At 39.5% G+C, this 19,496-nt stretch overlaps 1 protein-coding gene across 2 annotated transcripts in view; it reads right to left on the bottom strand.

Annotated features, from left to right (window-relative positions):
- The window catches only part of BMP2K (BMP2 inducible kinase), a 309,977-nt gene that overhangs the window by 22,403 nt on the left and 268,078 nt on the right, over nt 1–19,496 (bottom strand). For both annotated transcript variants that reach the window (XM_073636997.1, XM_073636998.1), the window contains one exon: nt 8,961–9,121. In XM_073636997.1, the coding sequence (XP_073493098.1) occupies nt 8,961–9,121 (161 nt within the window). The remainder of the gene's footprint in view (nt 1–8,960; nt 9,122–19,496) is intronic.

Here is a 19,496-nt window from a genome sequence, read left to right as displayed (position 1 = left end):
CATTTGTTTAACAAATCCAATTGTGGAACTTATTATTATTCCAATATCTATTGATTAAAATGTACTTTGCTAGTGGGACAACCCATTTAATTCCCTCTGGCTTCTCCCCACTAAATAAACTAGACTGACATGTATTTTCTTCTGTAACTAGAGAGCTGGTCTCTAATTTATGCTGCTTATGGCTCGTGCAGCAAGAATCAAGAGAAAAGTTTCCTTTAATATAAATAAGTAATAAGGCAAGATGAATATAAGTTAAGTAATGTAATGGATTGTACAGTGTTAATTAACTTTCCTATACATGTAAACATGTTTAATGGTAAATCTGCTGCTTAGGATGCCAAAAGGATTGATTTTGTATTATTCTACAAAATTTATATAGCAAACCCATTAATGAAGTGAAGTGTGGGATATACAGTATATCTATAACTTTACAGCTAGCAGTAATTTGAAAAATGAGATGTAGTTTGCTGCCATCATGTGGGCATAATAACAAACAGCACATAAACTTCGTTTCCACACTTTCACCTATCAAACGAACATTACATTTCCCTTTTTTAATCGTACAATTGTAAAATATGACTTTTGGGGCTGAATTGTAGTATCTAGCAATGGATAATTACTTCTTATTACAATTTATTTATTTATAATTATTAAAGGGGTCCACCTACAGTATTTGTTTTCTTAAACGCATGTATTTGGGACTAAAAATGATTCTTGCAATAGATTATTCCTGGCTGTAGAATGAGTTCACTGAGAAGTGTGTTTGTTCTGACAGTCAAAGTCTTAAAGGAGAGTTCGCAGATCTTTTTTCTGTGTTTTTCTTGGTGCCTCTTAGCTGATTCATGAGCACAGACTACATTAAAGTTGGATGAGTAGGAAAACAAAGTCTGTAAAATCAAACGGTGCAAAATTTTTTATGAAACCCAATTGAAAAAATATTTTTCAGCTACAAATACATGCAATTAAGTAACAAAAAAATAAATTGTCCCCTTTAATTATGTTGAGATGTTGTGATAAATGTTAATGTTTGAATCATGATGAGCTAGAAATAAATATATATATATATATATATATATATATATATATATATATATATACATATACACAACCCCTGGCAAAAATTATGGAATCACCGGGCTCGGAGGATGTTCATTCAGTTGTTTAATGTTGTTGAAAAAAAGCAGATCACAGACATGGCACAAAACTAAAGTCATTTCAAATGGCAACTTTAGGGCTTTAAGAAACACTAAAAGGAATCAAGATAAAAAATGTGGTACTCAGTAAGGGTAATTTTTTTCAGACCAAGCAGAGGGAAAAAATTATAAAATCACTCAATTCTGAGGAAAAAATTATGGAATCATGAAAAACAAACACACAAAAGAACACTCCAATACATCATTAGTATTTTGTTGCACCACCTCTGGCTTTAATAACAGCTTGCAGTCTCTGAGGCATGGACTTAATGAGTGACAAACAGTACTCTTCATCAATCTGGCTCCATCTTTCTCTGATTGCTGTTGCCAGATCAGCTTTGCAGGTTGGAGCCTTGTCATGGACCATTTTCTTCAACTTCCACCAAAGGTTTTCAATTGGATTGAGATCCAGACTATTTGGAGGCCGTTACATTGACCTTATGTGTCTTCTTTCAAGGAATGTTTTCACAGTTTTTGCTCTATGGCAGGATGCATTATCATCTTGAAAAATGATGTCATCATCCCCAAACATCCTTTCAATTGATGGGATAAGAAAACTGTCCAAAATATCAATGTAAACTTGGTCATTTATTGAAGATGCAATGACAGCCATGTCCCCAGTGCCTTTACCTGACATGCAGCCGCATGTCATCAATGACTGTGGAAATTTGCATGTTCTCTTTATGCAGTCATCTTTATAAATCTCATTGGAACGGCACCAAACAAAAGTTCCAGCATCATCACCTTGCCCAATGCAGATTCGCGATTCATCACTGAATATGACTTTCATCCTGTCATCCACAGTCCACGAATGCTTTTCCTTAGCCCATTATAACCTTGTTTTTTTCTGTTTAGGTGTTAATGATGGCTTATGTTTAGCTTTTCTGTATGTAAATCCCATTTCCTTTAGGCGGTTTTTTACAGTTCGGTCACAGGCATTGACTCCAGTTTCCTCCCATTCGTTCCTCATTTGTTTTGTTGTGCATTTCCTGTTTTGGAGACATATTGCTTTAAGTTTCCGGTCTTGACGCTTTGATGTCTTCCTTGGTCTACCAGTATGTTTGCCTTTAACAACCTTACCATATTGTTTTTATTTGGTCCAGTTTTTAGACACAGCTGACTGTGAACAACCAACATCTTTTGCAACATTGCATGATGATTTACCTTCTTTTAAGAGTTTGATAATCCTCTCCTTTGTTTCAATTGACATCTCTCGTGTTGGAGCCATGATTCATGTCAGTCCACTTGGTGCAACAGCTCTCCAAGGTGTGATCACTCCTTTTTAGATGCAGACTAATGAGCAGATCTAATTTGATGCAGGTGTTAGTTTTGGAAATGAAAATTTACAGGGTGATTCCATAATTTTTTCCTCTGCTTGGTCTGAAAAAAATTACCCTTACTGAGTACCACATTTTTTATCTTGATTTCTTTTAGTGTTTCTTAAAGCCTTTAAATTGCCATTTGAAATGACTTTAGTTTTGTGCCATGTCTGTGATCTGCTTTTTTTCAACAACATTAAACAACTGAATGAACATCCTCTGAGCCCGGTGATTCCATAATTTTTGCCAGGGGTTGTATATTATATTATATACACATACACATTTTATGTAGCGGATTATTTTAAGACTTTTAATATGGCTTTATGTTCACATTTTGTTACAGGTCAGTACTGCACATTTTTTTATGCAAAGTGGAATTTGAATTTAAAGAAGTCGCCCACAAAGATATTTTAAGGAAAATGATCACTGGGATACGAGTTGGCCAACAATCTGCTTTTTCTGAGCTGTATGGTGCAATCCAGCTTTGATTAATAAAGCAATGTAATTATTCTGACTGGTAAAAGTTTATCTAATAGGCTTTCCCCTGATTCCACGACCAGAGAGGTCAAGCAACTGGACCTTTACTGGTTGGAAAATGATGGAAAACGTAAACTCGCCTAATGTGTAAAATGGTACCTGGAAACGCTATCTGAAAGCATTATGTTACATAAAAAACCTATCCAAAAGGCCACCCCCTTTTTCCATACCACATTTTTTGTGGTCATTTTCAGTCTCACCACAAATTATGCATAATCGTTATCTTCTTTGAGAAGGACGTCCTTATAGAAGATTAATTGTCAATGCTATTTTGGGTGGTCATCTCAAAGATGTTTTTTTGTATTTATATTTCTGATGCCAAAAGGGGAACACACAGCATACTGATTTATTTGGCTCTGTACACATTACGTTCATGGCCTCAACTTAAGAGTTTATGCCAGGGTTACCCATCAAAAGAATGCCTGTTACAACTGCCTCATAGTGGTACCCATCACTCATAGGTTTTACAGAACGAAAAGATGTATTAGGAAATGTATTACAGATATTTTCTTTCTTTTTTTCAATCAGCTACACTAATCTATTGTCTTTTGTTGTATACTAGTCAGACTGATGCTAAAAGGACACCATGGAGTCCATCGTGCTAAACTAACCTTATGGCACATGAAATCACTCCAGGGGAAACCCAAAACCCCACTCACAGTGGTGAACATAAAAAAAAAATATAGACGAGTACATATAATAAACGAATACATATAAAATAAACTTAAAAAAAAACACAAGTTAAAGCAAGAGTTAAGTGCAAATCAATAATAGGTGAAAAACACCAAAAACTCGACAAGGAAAGGACAAATACAATAATGAATTGGCCCCATAGGGCCCTATTCATTAACAAGTTTATGCCAGAATTTTGTCACAAAGCACCTTAATAAGTTGCAATATTTTTGTAAAGGCATTGCAACATTTGACTTTTACACGCCACTCTCAGCCAGTTACACTAACATTGGGTGGCATGTGAGCATGGATACGCCCGTCTGTCAAATTCTTGAAATGCTACTGCACTCTGGAGACTGAAACAAGTTATCGCACTAAACGGACTGGAATAACATTTCTGGCGGTGGTGCACACCAGTTAACAGATACACTTAATCCATTAAGCGGCGTATGCCACTTAATGAATTTGGCGCAACGTACTTCAGTGAGCCTCTTCATTAATCCTGGTGTGCACAACACCAGTCTTAATGATTCAGCCCAATGTGTCTATGTTTGGAGCTTTCCTGGCAAGAAACATTGAAGAGGTTGTCCACTACTTGGACAACCCCATTCTGATTCCCATCCCAATGCCTCTCTCCAAAGTAATAAAACCTATACTCACCTCCGGTGCTGGCACCGTTCCCGAGGTCTCGGCATTGGCTCTCCTAGGGCTTGCGTGACATTGTATTGTCACGCAATCCCTGCGACCAATCAGCGTTGGGTTCACTCTCCTACAGACATAATTGACATCCAGAGAGGCAGAGAGAGGGCAGCCGTGGCTCAGACTTCCTCTGGAAGTATTCATTTGTCCTAAAGAGGGGAGAATGAGGCCAGGGCTGATCGGCTGCAGGGATTGCGTGTTATGCCTTTGGAGAACGAGTGCAGACACTGCTGGAATGGAGTGGGCGCCAGAGGTGAGCATAAGAGTAGTTATTTTACTGGGGGAAATGTGGGGATTCAGAATTTTAATGTACTTCACAATAGTGATGTGGACCTAGATTTGATATATGGTTGTGTATAGGGAATTTGTAATTGTGTATCAGAAAGCTCTGACCCCCACAATGAATTCTTGACCATGTAGATTAAATAAAGTTAATAAAAATTTAAATAAAATAAATAATTAAAATGAAATTCTACGTGCATATCATTTCCTCGGGACACCGGCATTGACCCCGCAATGTGACTAGCCGGATCACATACTATCTTCTGTGTGCACCAAAAGGCTCTTAGGAACTCAATGAAAAATGACACTGTGTGAGCCGACTAGTCACATCGTCCATCACGTGGAGCAGGAGGAGGCTGGAACAGCACTGATCAGGACCAGAACAAACCCAAACCTATTCTAGACCAGAGCAGATAATCGGTATCAATAGTCATAACACTGCAATCATTTTATCAGCCTAGGCTACCAGAAATATTAGGTAGTAACCAGTGACACTGAAATGCTATCAGTAACACCTTTACCCAGGGGGTGCACAACCGTTTTTGATCTGGAGGTTACATTCTCAGACTGAAGCTCTTCCAAACACTGCAATAAAACTTTTAGGGGTTGTTCCCATTCAGAAAATTCCGGCCCCCGGCACAGATTGCTATTCTAAAAAAAAAAGCACTTTACTCACAGTTTTTGGGTGTAGCGTGGAGTCTTCACCGCAGCTTGAAATGTACGATATTGGCTGCCCCGCTGATATCAAGTCCACAGAGCGGCAATCAGTGATGGAGAAGCCCAATTCAGTGTTGCTGAGCTGTCAATGTGACATCAGCGATACAGCCAATACCAGGAGCAGTGGTGGACCTGGGGTGGGTGAGTAAAGGACAGTTTTTTGTTTGATTTTTAAACAAACTGTGCCCGAGGACTATTCTCCTTTAATGCAATATTAATTTTGGAGACACGTCTGATAGGTGTGAGTCAATGGCCAGCACCTATCTAAAAAATGGGGGTCCCCTACTTTTTCATTTTGCAATCCAGAAAAGAGACCATGGGGGTATGCACCTCTTCCCAATGTAAAATATAGGAGTTGCAGAAATATGATTTTACAACTATCGTAAGCTAAAATGGAGAAAACCACATGTCTACTTGGCCACCTTTTCACCTCATCTACTCCTTTTGAGAGTGCTAAGCAGAAGGTCAAGGGTCCGCATTCTCTCCATATTGCAGTACAGTGCCCTATTAGTACTTGATACTCCTCTTTTGTCATGAAAACTACAGGCGAGCAGTCACCAGACACAGAAAAGTTGGTCTGTGAGCAGAAAGGCATCATAGAGCACCTGTGCCATAGAGTTGCACTGCACTACCCAGGTTGTGCACCACTGCACTAACCACTTTATGTAAAAATGTCTTATGTAGTACATGTTCCAAAATAAGAAAAATCAGTAGTAGAGGGGGTAAGAGAGGGATTTTGCCATCTCTCTTTTAAGCTTCAATGTATTCAAAACTGCCTCTATAAAAAGCTTTTGTTTGTTCAACAAATAGGGTATTAACTATTCTTTTACCTATAAATTACATAACACTGTTAGATAATTTTATATATGGATCCATTATTTGGTCACAACATGCTTAAGCACTTCAAGGTGGTTTTTACATAGAGTGGTACTCCTGCTTAAAGGTAATATGTCACCAGAAAATGGCATACATATCAATTTTGTATTTTAAATACAAATATAAAAAAAATTAGAAACTCAAAAATCTTTCATTATTCACACTCGGGACTAGGCCTAATACTAGACCCTGTTTCCTGTTCTGTGAAGATGACTTTTCAGTAGTCTCATAATCATCACAGACATGAATACAATAACTTCTAAATAAAGTAAATAACATAGAATCCACCTTCCACAATAAAAAGAAATAGAAATCGATACCATACTCTAGAAAAATAAACTCATTTTATTTATCAATGCAATGTTTCAGCTGTATATGATACTACTGAAAAGTCATTTGCTTTGCAAGAACCTATGCTGCTTGTTTTCCTTGGTCACTGTTCACAATAGGCGACAGTTACAGCTCACCTCATTCCCCCCATACTTTGCAATGACGTTTGCCTAGATCAGAACATGCCCAGAAAACTCTCCTAAAAGTCAATGCGTCAGAGCCAGTCAATTACGGCCTATTTCAACATGGTTGCTAAAAAGAACAGGAAGTAGGAGGCGAATATTAGGCCTAGTGAGAATTTTGAAAATTGTACAATTTTTGAATTTTGTTTATATAAATATGGAAAGTTTAAAAAAATACATATAATATGAAGCCTTGATTTAAACAATGTAAATGCCTGGTGACAGAATACCTTTACAAAGCACCTTTCACCAAATTTTTCATGTTGAACTGGACACACAATTTAATAGCTGCTGTAGAGCGAAATGACACTTTTTTACATTTCAAATTTCCATTGTGGAGATATGAGCAATCAAAGTATTTGGCACCTAATTAGTTAAAAAAAAAATAAAGTCCTAGCGTATGTCATCAGACAATTTTCACTGGGGGCGTGCACTTCATCTCCCTCTATGATGCTGACCAATTATAAGCAGGCAGCAACACTCAAAGGAAAGAAGAGCACGCCCACACAATGTATAGAGCAGTTTTTTTCTGGGTATGTGAGATGTAATGATACCAGCCTGATCTCCTGGTCTTACATCCTGCATGATTAGAAAGCACAGATAAAATCCCTGTGGCGAGAGGAAGTGCAGCACAGTTGAGTTTACAAACCCTTCTATCAGCTCTCCTCCTCTCCTAGCACTGTTAGCTTTGCTGTACAGTCCCCCCCCCCCACACACTGTCTGCCTAGGGTTGTGTCAGTAATCACACTTATGGCTGTTGTGCTCTGGCAACTTCTACTCTCTCTGCAGTATCTTACACAAGTGTAGCCCAGAACAGAGTGCTCCTGCGTGTGAGATATAAATGACATCCTGCTCTCACTGCAGAGTGAGTACAACTTGCTTGGGCACAGCATATACAAGAGTGATTACATCTCACACACTGAAAATCCTACATTAAGCTATGGTGGGAGCATGTTCTTATTTCCCTTGAGTGTTACTGCCTGCTTATGATTAGTCAGCATCATACAGGGGGAAGAAGTACACACCCCCAGTGAAAACTATCTGATAGCACCCACATGGAGTTTAAAAAAAGTTAACTCATTAGGTGCCAAATACTTTGATTACTAATATTTCTGAAACAAAGAGGCAAAATAAAAAAATACTCGATAGTGCAGCCACTATTACATTCTGTGTCCAGATCTCAACATGAAAAATCTGGTGAAAGGTCGTCTTTAAGCACTGTATAGTAACTCTACAACTCTATGCAAATGTTATTTGGCCAACATTAGGCCATATGAAGGTGCCAATCGGTGAGAAGACACATGTAGTCACCTTGAGGCTGGCCTCTTCTAGAAATACACAGCCTCAGTTCAATGTAAGATGACCCAGGCTGATAGCAAAGGAGGGTTGTTCATGCTGCAAAACATGTCCTTCTCTTAATGCCATATTAATAAGATTTTTGTTAGAATACATGTAGATGGGCAGCCGCTTTAGAGATCTGTATTTAGAGATTTTGCTCATGCATTCGACTACCCAACGCTTTAGGAAAAGAAGATTTCATATTGTTGGGTGTAGTCTGGTTAGTAAGTAGAAACATAGATAGACATCAAGTGAAAGCAACAGGCACTGTTTGCTTGTCGGAAGGTGGAAATCTAGATTATTTTGAGAGACAGTAGATCATTTAACTATTCATGAGAATAAGATGAAAAGATTAGAGTCTATCACATGCAAGCAAAAAAGATAACAGAAGATGAACAGGTTTATTGAACATATTATGGAACACGGAAAGTGACTCTTACAGGCAGAGACATATCAGATGGACATTGCAAACATTAACGTAATGTGAAAAAAGGGTGAACTCTTCTTTCAGGCGTCGTCATAGGGCATTACTGGTCTGAATGAAAAATGGTGTAGAAATAATGCTAAAAAAATAAACAAAGCAAGAGACATAAACGTCCCTCCATTTTATATCTCATTTATAATCAATATCTTCTCTTGACAAGCCCTTTCCCTTGTCTTTTACATCTAATAAACCTGGACACAACGTTGCCCCTCAGACACGTAGAAAGAAGTTTTATATTTAATTGTGGTCCATAAGTCAGGGAAAATTCTGGCTGGGGGGATTGTGTGTCCAAGTTATTGTGAAGCAAATTAAGCCTTCAATGTCCCCTTACTTGATCTCAGGAGGTCAAATTCCCTGTCCAGCAACTCTTCTTCTGTTAACTTGGAGAAGTTATCATCTCCAAACGGATTCCAGCCTGACATGTCCGGGGGGTTGTTGCTGCTCTGTTTTGGTTGGGTTGGAGTGGGTTCCTTTTCAGGTACACCTGTAGATCTGAAGAATTGACAAATAAAGTTTACATTGATTTACAAGAGTTTCACCTTATTAGTTATTCAAAAATCGATGATCTGTTAGGTCACATGACTGGTGAGTAAAATGGACCTGAACAGCTGTCTAGTCTAAATGTAGCTAAGTCTGTGAATAAAGAAGCTCAACATAGTTATATCAAAGCAAGTGTTCATAAAGTTTCTTTTCAAATTACTAATGCAAAATGATGTAGAACGTTTAAACGTAAAGAGTAGCCATTGTTTTAATTTTTATTTCAGAAATCAATATTACACGTGAAAATAAGCAACTTTGCTATATATCTTATCAGATAAATCTGTTTCTTTCTCCTCCTGGACTGATGATTTATTTTTAAAATTGTCAATTCAAGGGTAAAATCTGTATTCAGTAAAGACAAATTATTACATTACTGATAGAGAAGGTGGCAGTCACTACTCATAAGAGTCTATGTAGACGGGAGGAGGGAGCTGCTCTGCCTCTAGCTTCTCTTGCCCACTTACCTTCTCCCCTCTACATAGAATCTTATCAGTAGCAACTTTCATCTATATCAGTAATACAAAAATCTGTCTTCACTAAATATGTATTTTAACCATGAATTGATGCAAATTGTCTCTTCAGAGAGGAAGGGGACTAGAACTCTAGTGCCACCTATAGGAAGTACCAATACTAAAAGTCAATATCGACTCTCTAACGAGCCATGTCATATGATTTAGGATTAAAGCCAAAACCAAAATCTCAATTTTCAGACACTGTGTTTCGGGGTACAGCCCCTCATCAGTGCAAAGTGTGAGATCTGGTTTGGCTGAGTGAGGGGTGTCTGTCCAGAATCCAAGGGGTAATGTTTCTCCTTGTGGAGAGTGACATGTCAAGCCTGACAATGCCGAGGTGAGGAGACTTTTAAGCCGCAATGCGCCTATGGGCGTCATTAATAGGCTGTAAGCCAGACACGGTGCATCACACGTATCTGTGTGACTGGTATCCTATGCAAGCCCTATCTGTGTGTATGTAGAATACTACACAGCCACCACCACGTCCATGAATTGGTAGGTCAGTGAGTGGCTGTTTGCATCAGTATTTTGCACATGTGCTGCCACCGCCTTTATCATGGAGGCTTGCTGCATCCTGCTAGTGCATTGGTAATCTGACCTGGTGTTGGTAAGGCTTTATCTTTTTCTGTGATGTTTTTTGAAATTTTGTCCCATATTCGCCATTTTTAATTTTAGTGTTAGGACTCGCAAGTGTGAGGATCCTTGAAGTGGGTTGCGGGCTTGCGTATTTTGGCCAAAATATCGACCAATACCTCATGTGGTGTATTTATTTTATACACTATTTTTCTTTTTTTTTTTTTGCGCATTTTTATGCAGGATGCAGCCAGGCCCTTTAGTGTGGGCTAGGTGATATGGGGTGTCTGTCTTTGTGGGGTGCACTTATATAGTGCTCGACAAGTCCGCTTGATCTAATAGTATGGGTGTCACAAATAGGCTGTAAGCCAGACACTGTGCATCACACGTATCTGTGTGACTGGGGTCCCATGCAAGCCCCATCTGTGTGCATGTTTAATACTACACAGCTACCCCCTCCATGAATTGGTAGGTCAGTGAGTGGCTGTTTGCATCAGTATTTTGCACATGTGCTGCCCCCGCCTTTATCATGGGGGACTGCTGCATCCTGCTAATGCATTAGTAATCTGACCTAATGTTGGTAAGGCTTTATCGTTTTCTGTGATGTTTTTTGAAATTTTGTCCCATGTTCGCCATTTTTAATTTTAGTGTTAGGACTTGCAAGTGTGAAGACTGTCAAGTATTGTTAAATTGTGTTCTAGTTATGTTCCTTTTCTGTTATATGTATTCCATTTTTTCCCTCCCCCATCTCAGCCTGAAGTATTGGGAACCTGATATCGGCACTCCTTTGGCATTTTTCTCATGGGCTGGGTCTCTGATAATTGAGTCCAGATGTCTTATCTAGCCAGAGATTCCTTTATATTTCTTTGTTCAAAGTGTATGTTCTCCCAGACAGTAATAGTATGACTTCTGTTTTGTACATATAACCACTTAATTGATTGCATATCTTGTTGTAGATCATTACGTTTTCTGTTTTGCAACATGTTAAATAAAATTAATTAATTTAAAAAAAAAAGAAAGAAGATCTTAAATGCCTCTAAAATGTCCAATGGAATTTTACCAGCAAGTCATAAATCATAAAACTCTCCATAACTTACTAGGAATTGAAATTCATTAATTATTTCTGGACTGGCTATAGTGTAGAAATGTCCAGGTGGGCTATTTCTTTTCTGTGGGTTTTTAAGTGGTTTTATGAAATCAATTTATGAATAAATGATGATGTTTTATTACTTTCAAGTCCAGCCTTTTATTTGTGTTGGTGAATTATGAAATATTGCTGCACTATGGACTTTCACAGAATAATTGCTATCTTAAATAGGTTAAACAACCAATCCTGGCTGTTGCAGTGACATGTCATCTGTACACTACAGCTGGCACCCACTACTGATGGAGCCAAACATTTTCCGGACTCTGCGGATAAATACACTCTGCCCATGCCATAAATGCCTGGTGCTGTTGGGCTGCTCTAAAAAAAAAGCTGCATTGTAATCAGACCTTTAGACATTATGGTTTCCAATGTGTACAATCATGGCCAAAAGTTTAGAGACACAAATTTTGGTTTTTATATAGTTTGCTGCTTCAGTGTTTTTAGATCTTTTAATCAGATGTTTGTATGCTTACTGAACTACAATTAAATACCAAAGTCAAAAGAAGACTAGAAATAGCCAGGAATAGCCCGAACTACAATTAAAAACATTTCGTAAGATTTTACCCTTTAATTAACAAAGACATCACGTTTATGCAAAAAATCTATATTTACAGTGATGACCCTTATTTTTCAACACTGCAATTCGCCCTGCCATAATGGATATCAGCTTCTGTGCTAAATCCTGACTAATGGCAGCCAATTCTTGACTAATCCGTGGTTGGAATTAATCCATTTTTGATCGTCCATTTGCTTTTTAAGGACTGACCACCGGTTCTCAAATGGGATTGAGATCTGGGGAATTTCCTGGCCATGGACACAAAATCTCAATGTTTTGTTCAACGAGCCACTCAGTTATCATTTTGCCTTGTGACACTGTCTCCATCATACTGGAAAAAACTAAATTGCTCCTGGATTGTTAGGAGAAGTTGCTCTTGTAGGATGTTTTAAATTGTGAGTGAGCCCACTCCCTTAGATGAAGAGCAACGCCACACATGAATGGTCTCAGGATGTTCTACTGTTGGCATGACACAGGACTGGTAACGATCACCATTTCTTCTCTGGACAATCTTTTTTCCAGATGTCCCAATCAGTCTGAAGGGGCTTCATCAAATAAAATAACTTTACAGGAAGAACAGGAATTGGACTGCAGAGGACAGGGAATAAGATATTTTTCCTGATGAAACATTTATTGGGTAAGAATGGGTCTGTCATCAGTCAGGATTTGCCCATAACTGATATCCAGCATGCCAGGGCAAATTGCAGAAGTCTTTGAAATATAAGGGACAACACGGTAAATTTTGACCATAGATACAGTACAGACCAAAAGTTTGGACACACCTTCTCATTTAAAGATTTTTCTGTATTTTCATGACTATGAAAATTGTACATTCACACTGAAGGCATCAAAACTATGAATTAACACATGTGGAATTATATACTTAACAAAAAAGTGTGAAACAACTGAAAGCCACCTTTTGCTTTGATGACTGCTTTGCACACTCTTGGCATTCTCTTGATGAGCTTCAAGAGGTAGTCACCGGAAATGGTCTTCCAACAATCTTGAAGGAGTTCCCAGAGATGCTTAGCACTTGTTGGCCCTTTTGCCTTCACTGTGCGGTCCAGCTCACCCCAAACCACCTCGATTGGGTACAGGTCTGGTGACTCTGGAGGCCAGGTCATCTGGCGTAGCCCCCCATCACTCTCCTTCTTGATCATATAGCCCTTACACAGCCTGGAGGTGTGTTTGGGGTCATTGTCCTGTTGAAAAATAAATGATGGTCCAACTAAACGCAAACCGGATGGAATAGCATGACGCTGCAAGATGCTGTGGTAGCCATGCTGGTTCAGTATGCCTTCAATTTTGAATAAATCACCAACCGTGTCACCAGCAAAGCACCCCCACACCATCACACCTCCTCCTCCATGCTTCACGGTGGGGACCAAGCATGTAGAGTCCATCCGTTCACCTTTTCTGCGTCGCACAAAGACACGGAGGTTGGAACCAAAGATCTCAAATTTGGACTCATCAGACCAAAGCACAGATTTCCACTGGTCTAATGTCCATTCCTTGTGTTCTTTAGCCCAAACAAGTCTCTTCTGCTTGTTGCCTGTCCTTAGCAGTGGTTTCCTAGCAGCTATTTTACCATGAAGGCCTGCTGCACAAAGTCTCCTCTTAACAGTTGTTGTAGAGATGTGTCTGCTGCTAGAACTCTGTGTGGCATTGACCTGGTCTCTAATCTGAGCTGCTATTAACCTGCGATTTCTGAGGCTGGTGACTCGGATAAACTTATCCTCAGAAGTAGAGGTGACTCTTGGTCTTCCTTTCCTGGGGCGGTCCTCATGTGAGCCAGTTTCTTTGTAGCGCTTGATGGTTTTCGCAACTGCACTTGGGGACACTTTCAAAGTTTGCCCAATTTTTCACACTCACTGACCTTTATTTCTTAAAGCAATGATGGCCACTCATTTTTCTTTACTTAGCTGCTTTTTTCTTGCCATAATACAAATTCTAACAGTTTATTCAGTAGGACTATCAGCTGTGCATCCACCAGACTTCTGCACAACACAACTGATGGTCCCAACCCCATTTATAAGGCAAGAAATCCCACTTATTAAACCTGACAGGGCACACCTGTGAAGTGAAAACCATTTCCGGTGACTACCTCCTGAAGCTCATCAAGAGAATGCCAAGAGTGTGCAAAGCAGTCATCAAAGTAAAAGGTGGCTACTTTGAAGAACCTAGAATATAAGACATATTTTCAGTAGTTTCACACTTTTTTGTTAAGTATATAATTCCACATGTGTTAATTCATAGTTTTGATGCCTTCAGTGTGAATGTACAATTTTCATAGTCATGAAAATACAGAAAAATCTTTAAATGAGGTGTGTCTAAACTTTTGGTCTGTACTGTACGTCGTGCTAACTTATACCAGCCACTATAAATGCCCTATTGACAGAAACAGCTGGTTATAAATGGAGTTTCTGCCTACAATGTGATCTATGCAGAGATCATGGTTACTAAGGATAGCGTGCATTAATAACACCTTTTTTCATTTGAAGAGGTATTATGCTGTAGCCCACTACCATGCTTTACCTTTTCTGCTCGCTAGTCATTTTGCCGTCAGATCACCCATTTACATTGATGACAATTTAATACTTGCATTAACTGCACCTTCAGGTAAGTAAACTAATCCTCTTAATAAACCCTACAAAACTAGCTTGACTACTTAAAATCTCATAACATGTTTGTGGCTTGTAAATTTCAGATATTTATATATGTAATCTAATTCATAGGCTATGTGCAGAATACTATTCTTCCACTGTCATCAAGTGGCAGCAGAAATAATTAATTTGGTCGTGGAAAGAGAGATATTTCTATTAATTCTCATTACAGACCATTAGGACAGCCAGCAATGTTCTGACTACTCACTTCAGGTATCAGTCCTCCCTAATTATTGTATTATGCATGCATTTAGCTTTCGATCTGCTTTTAAAGAGTGAATGTCAATTGTCAATTTTATATCATAAATTAATAGGACACATGAAAACAAGAAACTTTCTAATTTATCTTATCAGATAAACCTGCTTCTTTCTCCTCCTGGATTGAACATTCATTTCAAAATTCTCAGGTCGTGGGTAAAATCTGTCTTCAGTGAATGACGATGATGATAGTTAGTGCTCAAAGTTCTATGAAGAACTATAACGGTCATTTAGCGGAACTTGCAGCAGAATTTCTGTGTCTATCTCTAGCTCATCCCCTCTCCATAGACTTTCAAAAGCACCAACTATCATCTCCTAGCTCAGCAATGGGAAAATCAGTCTTAACTCAATGCAGATTTAGCCCATGAATTGAGAGTGAAAGATCAGTGAGGAAGGAGAAAGAAGCAGATTTCTCTGATAAGATATATTACAATTTTTTTTTATTTTCATGTGTAGTATTGATTTATGAAATGAAAATCAAAACAATAGTTACTCTTTAAAGAAGCCCTCTAATGAAGATTTTTTTTCTACTAAAACTGTGTAAACGCATATGTACAATAGTATGTGTATGTTAATATACTCACCTACTGCCACCTTCTCTGGTATCCAGCGCCGTTCTGCTCCTCTTCTCAGTGACATCACTGGTCTTCAGACTCTTCGGGTCACACAGAATGCAATAGCTTTAACAGTGGAAATCTACTTCAGAGCAAGGCTCCATGTAAATCTATGTCAGAGCAAGGCTCCATGTAAATCTATGTCAGAGCAAGGCTCCATGTAAATCTATGTCAGAGCAAGGCTCCATGTAAATCTATGTCAGAGCAAGGCTTCATGTAAATCTATGTCAGAGCAAGGCTCCATGTAAATCTATGTCAGAGCAAAGCTCCATGTAAATCTATGTCAGAGCAAGGCTCCGTGTAAATCTATGCCAGAGCAAGGCTCCGTGTAAATCTATGTCGAAGCAAGGCTCCATGTAAATCTATGTCGGAGCAAGGCTCCATGTAAATCTATGTCAGAGCAAGGCTCCATGTAAATCTATGTCAAAGCAAGGCTCCATGTAAATCTATGTCAGAGCAAGGCGCCATGTAAATCTATGTCAGAGCAAGGCTCCATGTAAATCTATGTCAGAGCAAGGCTCCATGTAAATCTATGCCAGAGCAAGGCTCCGTGTAAATCTATGTCAGAGCAAGGCTCCATGTAAATCTATGTCAGAGCAAAGCTCCATGTAAATCTATGCCAGAGCAAGGCTCCATGTAAATCTATGTCAGAGCAAAGCTCCATGTAAATCTATGTCAGAGCAAGGCTCCATGTAAATCTATGTCAGAGCAAGGCTCCATGTAAATCTATGTCAGAGCAAGGCTCCATGTAAATCTATGTCAGAGCAAGGCTCCATGTAAATCTATGTCAGAGCAAAGCTCCATGTAAATCTATGTCGGAGCAAGGCTCCATGTAAATCTATGTCAGAGCAAAGCTCCATGTAAATCTATGTCAGAGCAAGGCGCCATGTAAATCTATGTCAGAGCAAGGCTCCATGTAAATCTATGTCAGAGCAAGGCTCCATGTACAGTAAATCTATGTCAGAGCAAGGCTCCATGTAAATCTATGTCAGAGCAAGGCTCCATGTAAATCTATGTCGGAGCAAGGCTCCGTGTAAATCTATGTCGGAGCAAGGCTCCGTGTAAATCTATGTCAGAGCAAGGCTCCATGTAAATCTATGTCAGAGCAAGGCTCCATGTAAACCTATGTCAGAGCAAAGCTCCATGTAAATCTATGTCAGAGCAAAGCTCCATGTAAATCTATGTCAGAGCAAGGCTCCGTGTAAATCTATGTCAGAGCAAGGCTCCATGTAAATCTATGTCAGAGGAAGGCTCCATGTAAATCTATGTCGGAGCAAGGCTCCATGTAAATCTATGTCGGAGCAAGGCTCCATGTAAATCTATGTCAGAGCAAAGCTCCATATAAATCTATGTCAGAGCAAGGCTCCATGTAAATCTATGTCAGAGCAAGGCTCCATGTAAATCTATGTCAGAGCAAGGCTCCATGTAAATCTATATCAGAGCAAAGCTCCATGTAAATCTATGTCAGAGCAAGGCTCCATGTAAATCTATGTCAGAGCAAAGCTCCATGTAAATCTATGTCAGAGCAAGGCTCCATGTAAATCTATGTCAGAGCAAAGCTCCATGTAAATCTATGTCAGAGCAAGGCTCCATGTAAATCTATGTCGGAGCAAGGCTTCATGTAAATCTATGTCAGAGCAAGGCTCCGTGTAAATCTATGTCAGAGCAAAGCTCCATGTAAATCTATGTCAGAGCAAGGCTCCATGTAAATCTATGTCAGAGCAAGGCTCCATGTAAATCTATGTCAGAGCAAAGCTCCATGTAAATCTATGTCAGAGCAAGGCTCCATGTAAATCTATGTCAGAGCAAAGCTCCATGTAAATCTATGTCAGAGCAAGGCTCCGTGTAAATCTATGTCAGAGCAAGGCTCCATGTAAATCTATGTCAGAGCAAAGCTCCATGTAAATCTATGTCAGAGCAAGGCTACATGTAAATCTATGTCAGAGCAAGGCTCCATGTAAATCTATGTCGGAGCAAAGCTCCATGTAAATCTGTGTCAGAGCAAAGCTCCATGTAAATCTATGTCAGAGCAAGGCTCCGTGTAAATCTATGTCAGAGCAAGGCTCCATGTAAATCTATGTCAGAGCAAGGCTCCATGTAAATCTATGTCGGAGCAAGGCTCCATGTAAATCTATGTCGGAGCAAGGCTCCATGTAAATCTATGTCAGAGCAAAGCTCCATGTAAATCTATGTCAGAGCAAGGCTCCATGTAAATCTATGTCAGAACAAAGCTCCATGTAAATCTATGTCAGAGCAAGGCTCCATGTAAATCTATGTCGGAGCAAGGCTTCATGTAAATCTATGTTAGAGCAAGGCTCCGTGTAAATCTATGTCAGAGCAAAGCTCCATGTAAATCTATGTCAGAGCAAGGCTCCATGTAAATCTATGTCAGAGCAAGGCTCCATGTAAATCTATGTCAGAGCAAAGCTCCATGTAAATCTATGTCAGAGCAAGGCTCCATGTAAATCTATGTCAGAGCAAAGCTCCATGTAAATCTATGTCAGAGCAAGGCTCCGCGTAAATCTATGTCAGAGCAAGGCTCCATGTAAATCTATGTCAGAGCAAAGCTCCATGTAAATCTATGTCAGAGCAAGGCTCCATGTAAATCTATGTCAGAGCAAGGCTCCATGTAAATCTATGTCGGAGCAAGGCTCCATGTAAATCTATGTCAGAGCAAAGCTCCATGTAAATCTATGCCAGAGCAAGGCTCCATGTAAATCTATGCCAGAGCAAGGCTCCGTGTAAATCTATGTCAGAGCAAGGCTCCATGTAAATCTATGTCAGAGCAAAGCTCCATGTAAATCTATGCCAGAGCAAGGCTCCATGTAAATCTATGTCAGAGCAAAGCTCCATGTAAATCTATGTCAGAGCAAGGCTCCATGTAAATCTATGTCAGAGCAAGGCTCCATGTAAATCTATGTCAGAGCAAGGCTCCATGTAAATCTATGTCAGAGCAAAGCTCCATGTAAATCTATGTCGGAGCAAGGCTCCATGTAAATCTATGTCAGAGCAAAGCTCCATGTAAATCTATGTCAGAGCAAGGCGCCATGTAAATCAATGTCAGAGCAAGGCTCCATGTAAATCTATGTCAGAGCAAGGCTCCATGTAAATCTATGTCAGAGCAAAGCTCCATGTAAATCTATGTCAGAGCAAGGCTCCATGTAAATCTATGTCAGAGCAAGGCTCCATGTAAACCTATGTCAGAGCAAAGCTCCATGTAAATCTATGTCAGAGCAAAGCTCCATGTAAATCTATGTCAGAGCAAGGCTCCGTGTAAATCTATGTCAGAGCAAGGCTCCATGTAAATCTATGTCAGAGCAAGGCTCCATGTAAATCTATGTCAGCGCAAGGCTCCATGTAAATCTATGTCAGAGCAAAGCTCCGTGTACAGTAAATCTATGTCAAAGCAAGGCTCCATGTAAATCTATGTCAGAGCAAGGCTCCATGTACAGTAAATCTATGTCAGAGCAAGGCTCCATGTAAATCTATGTCAGAGCAAGGCTCCATGTAAATCTATGTCGGAGCAAGGCTCCGTGTAAATCTATGTCGGAGCAAGGCTCCGTGTAAATCTATGTCAGAGCAAGGCTCCATGTAAATCTATGTCAGAGCAAGGCTCCATGTAAACCTATGTCAGAGCAAAGCTCCATGTAAATCTATGTCAGAGCAAAGCTCCATGTAAATCTATGTCAGAGCAAGGCTCCGTGTAAATCTATGTCAGAGCAAGGCTCCATGTAAATCTATGTCAGAGCAAGGCTCCATGTAAATCTATGTCGGAGCAAGGCTCCATGTAAATCTATGTCGGAGCAAGGCTCCATGTAAATCTATGTCAGAGCAAAGCTCCATATAAATCTATGTCAGAGCAAAGCTCCATGTAAATCTATGTCAGAGCAAAGCTCCATGTAAATCTATGTCAGAGCAAGGCTCCATGTAAATCTATGTCAGAGCAAAGCTCCATGTAAATCTATGTCAGAGCAAGGCTCCATGTAAATCTATGTCGGAGCAAG

This window comes from Phyllobates terribilis, unplaced genomic scaffold (genome assembly GCF_046119375.1).
Source record: "Phyllobates terribilis strain yellow unplaced genomic scaffold, ASM4611937v1 Scaffold_1__5_contigs__length_1240528914, whole genome shotgun sequence".
NCBI lineage: Eukaryota > Metazoa > Chordata > Amphibia > Anura > Dendrobatidae > Phyllobates > Phyllobates terribilis.
This window is presented reverse-complemented; position numbering and strand designations above follow the sequence as displayed.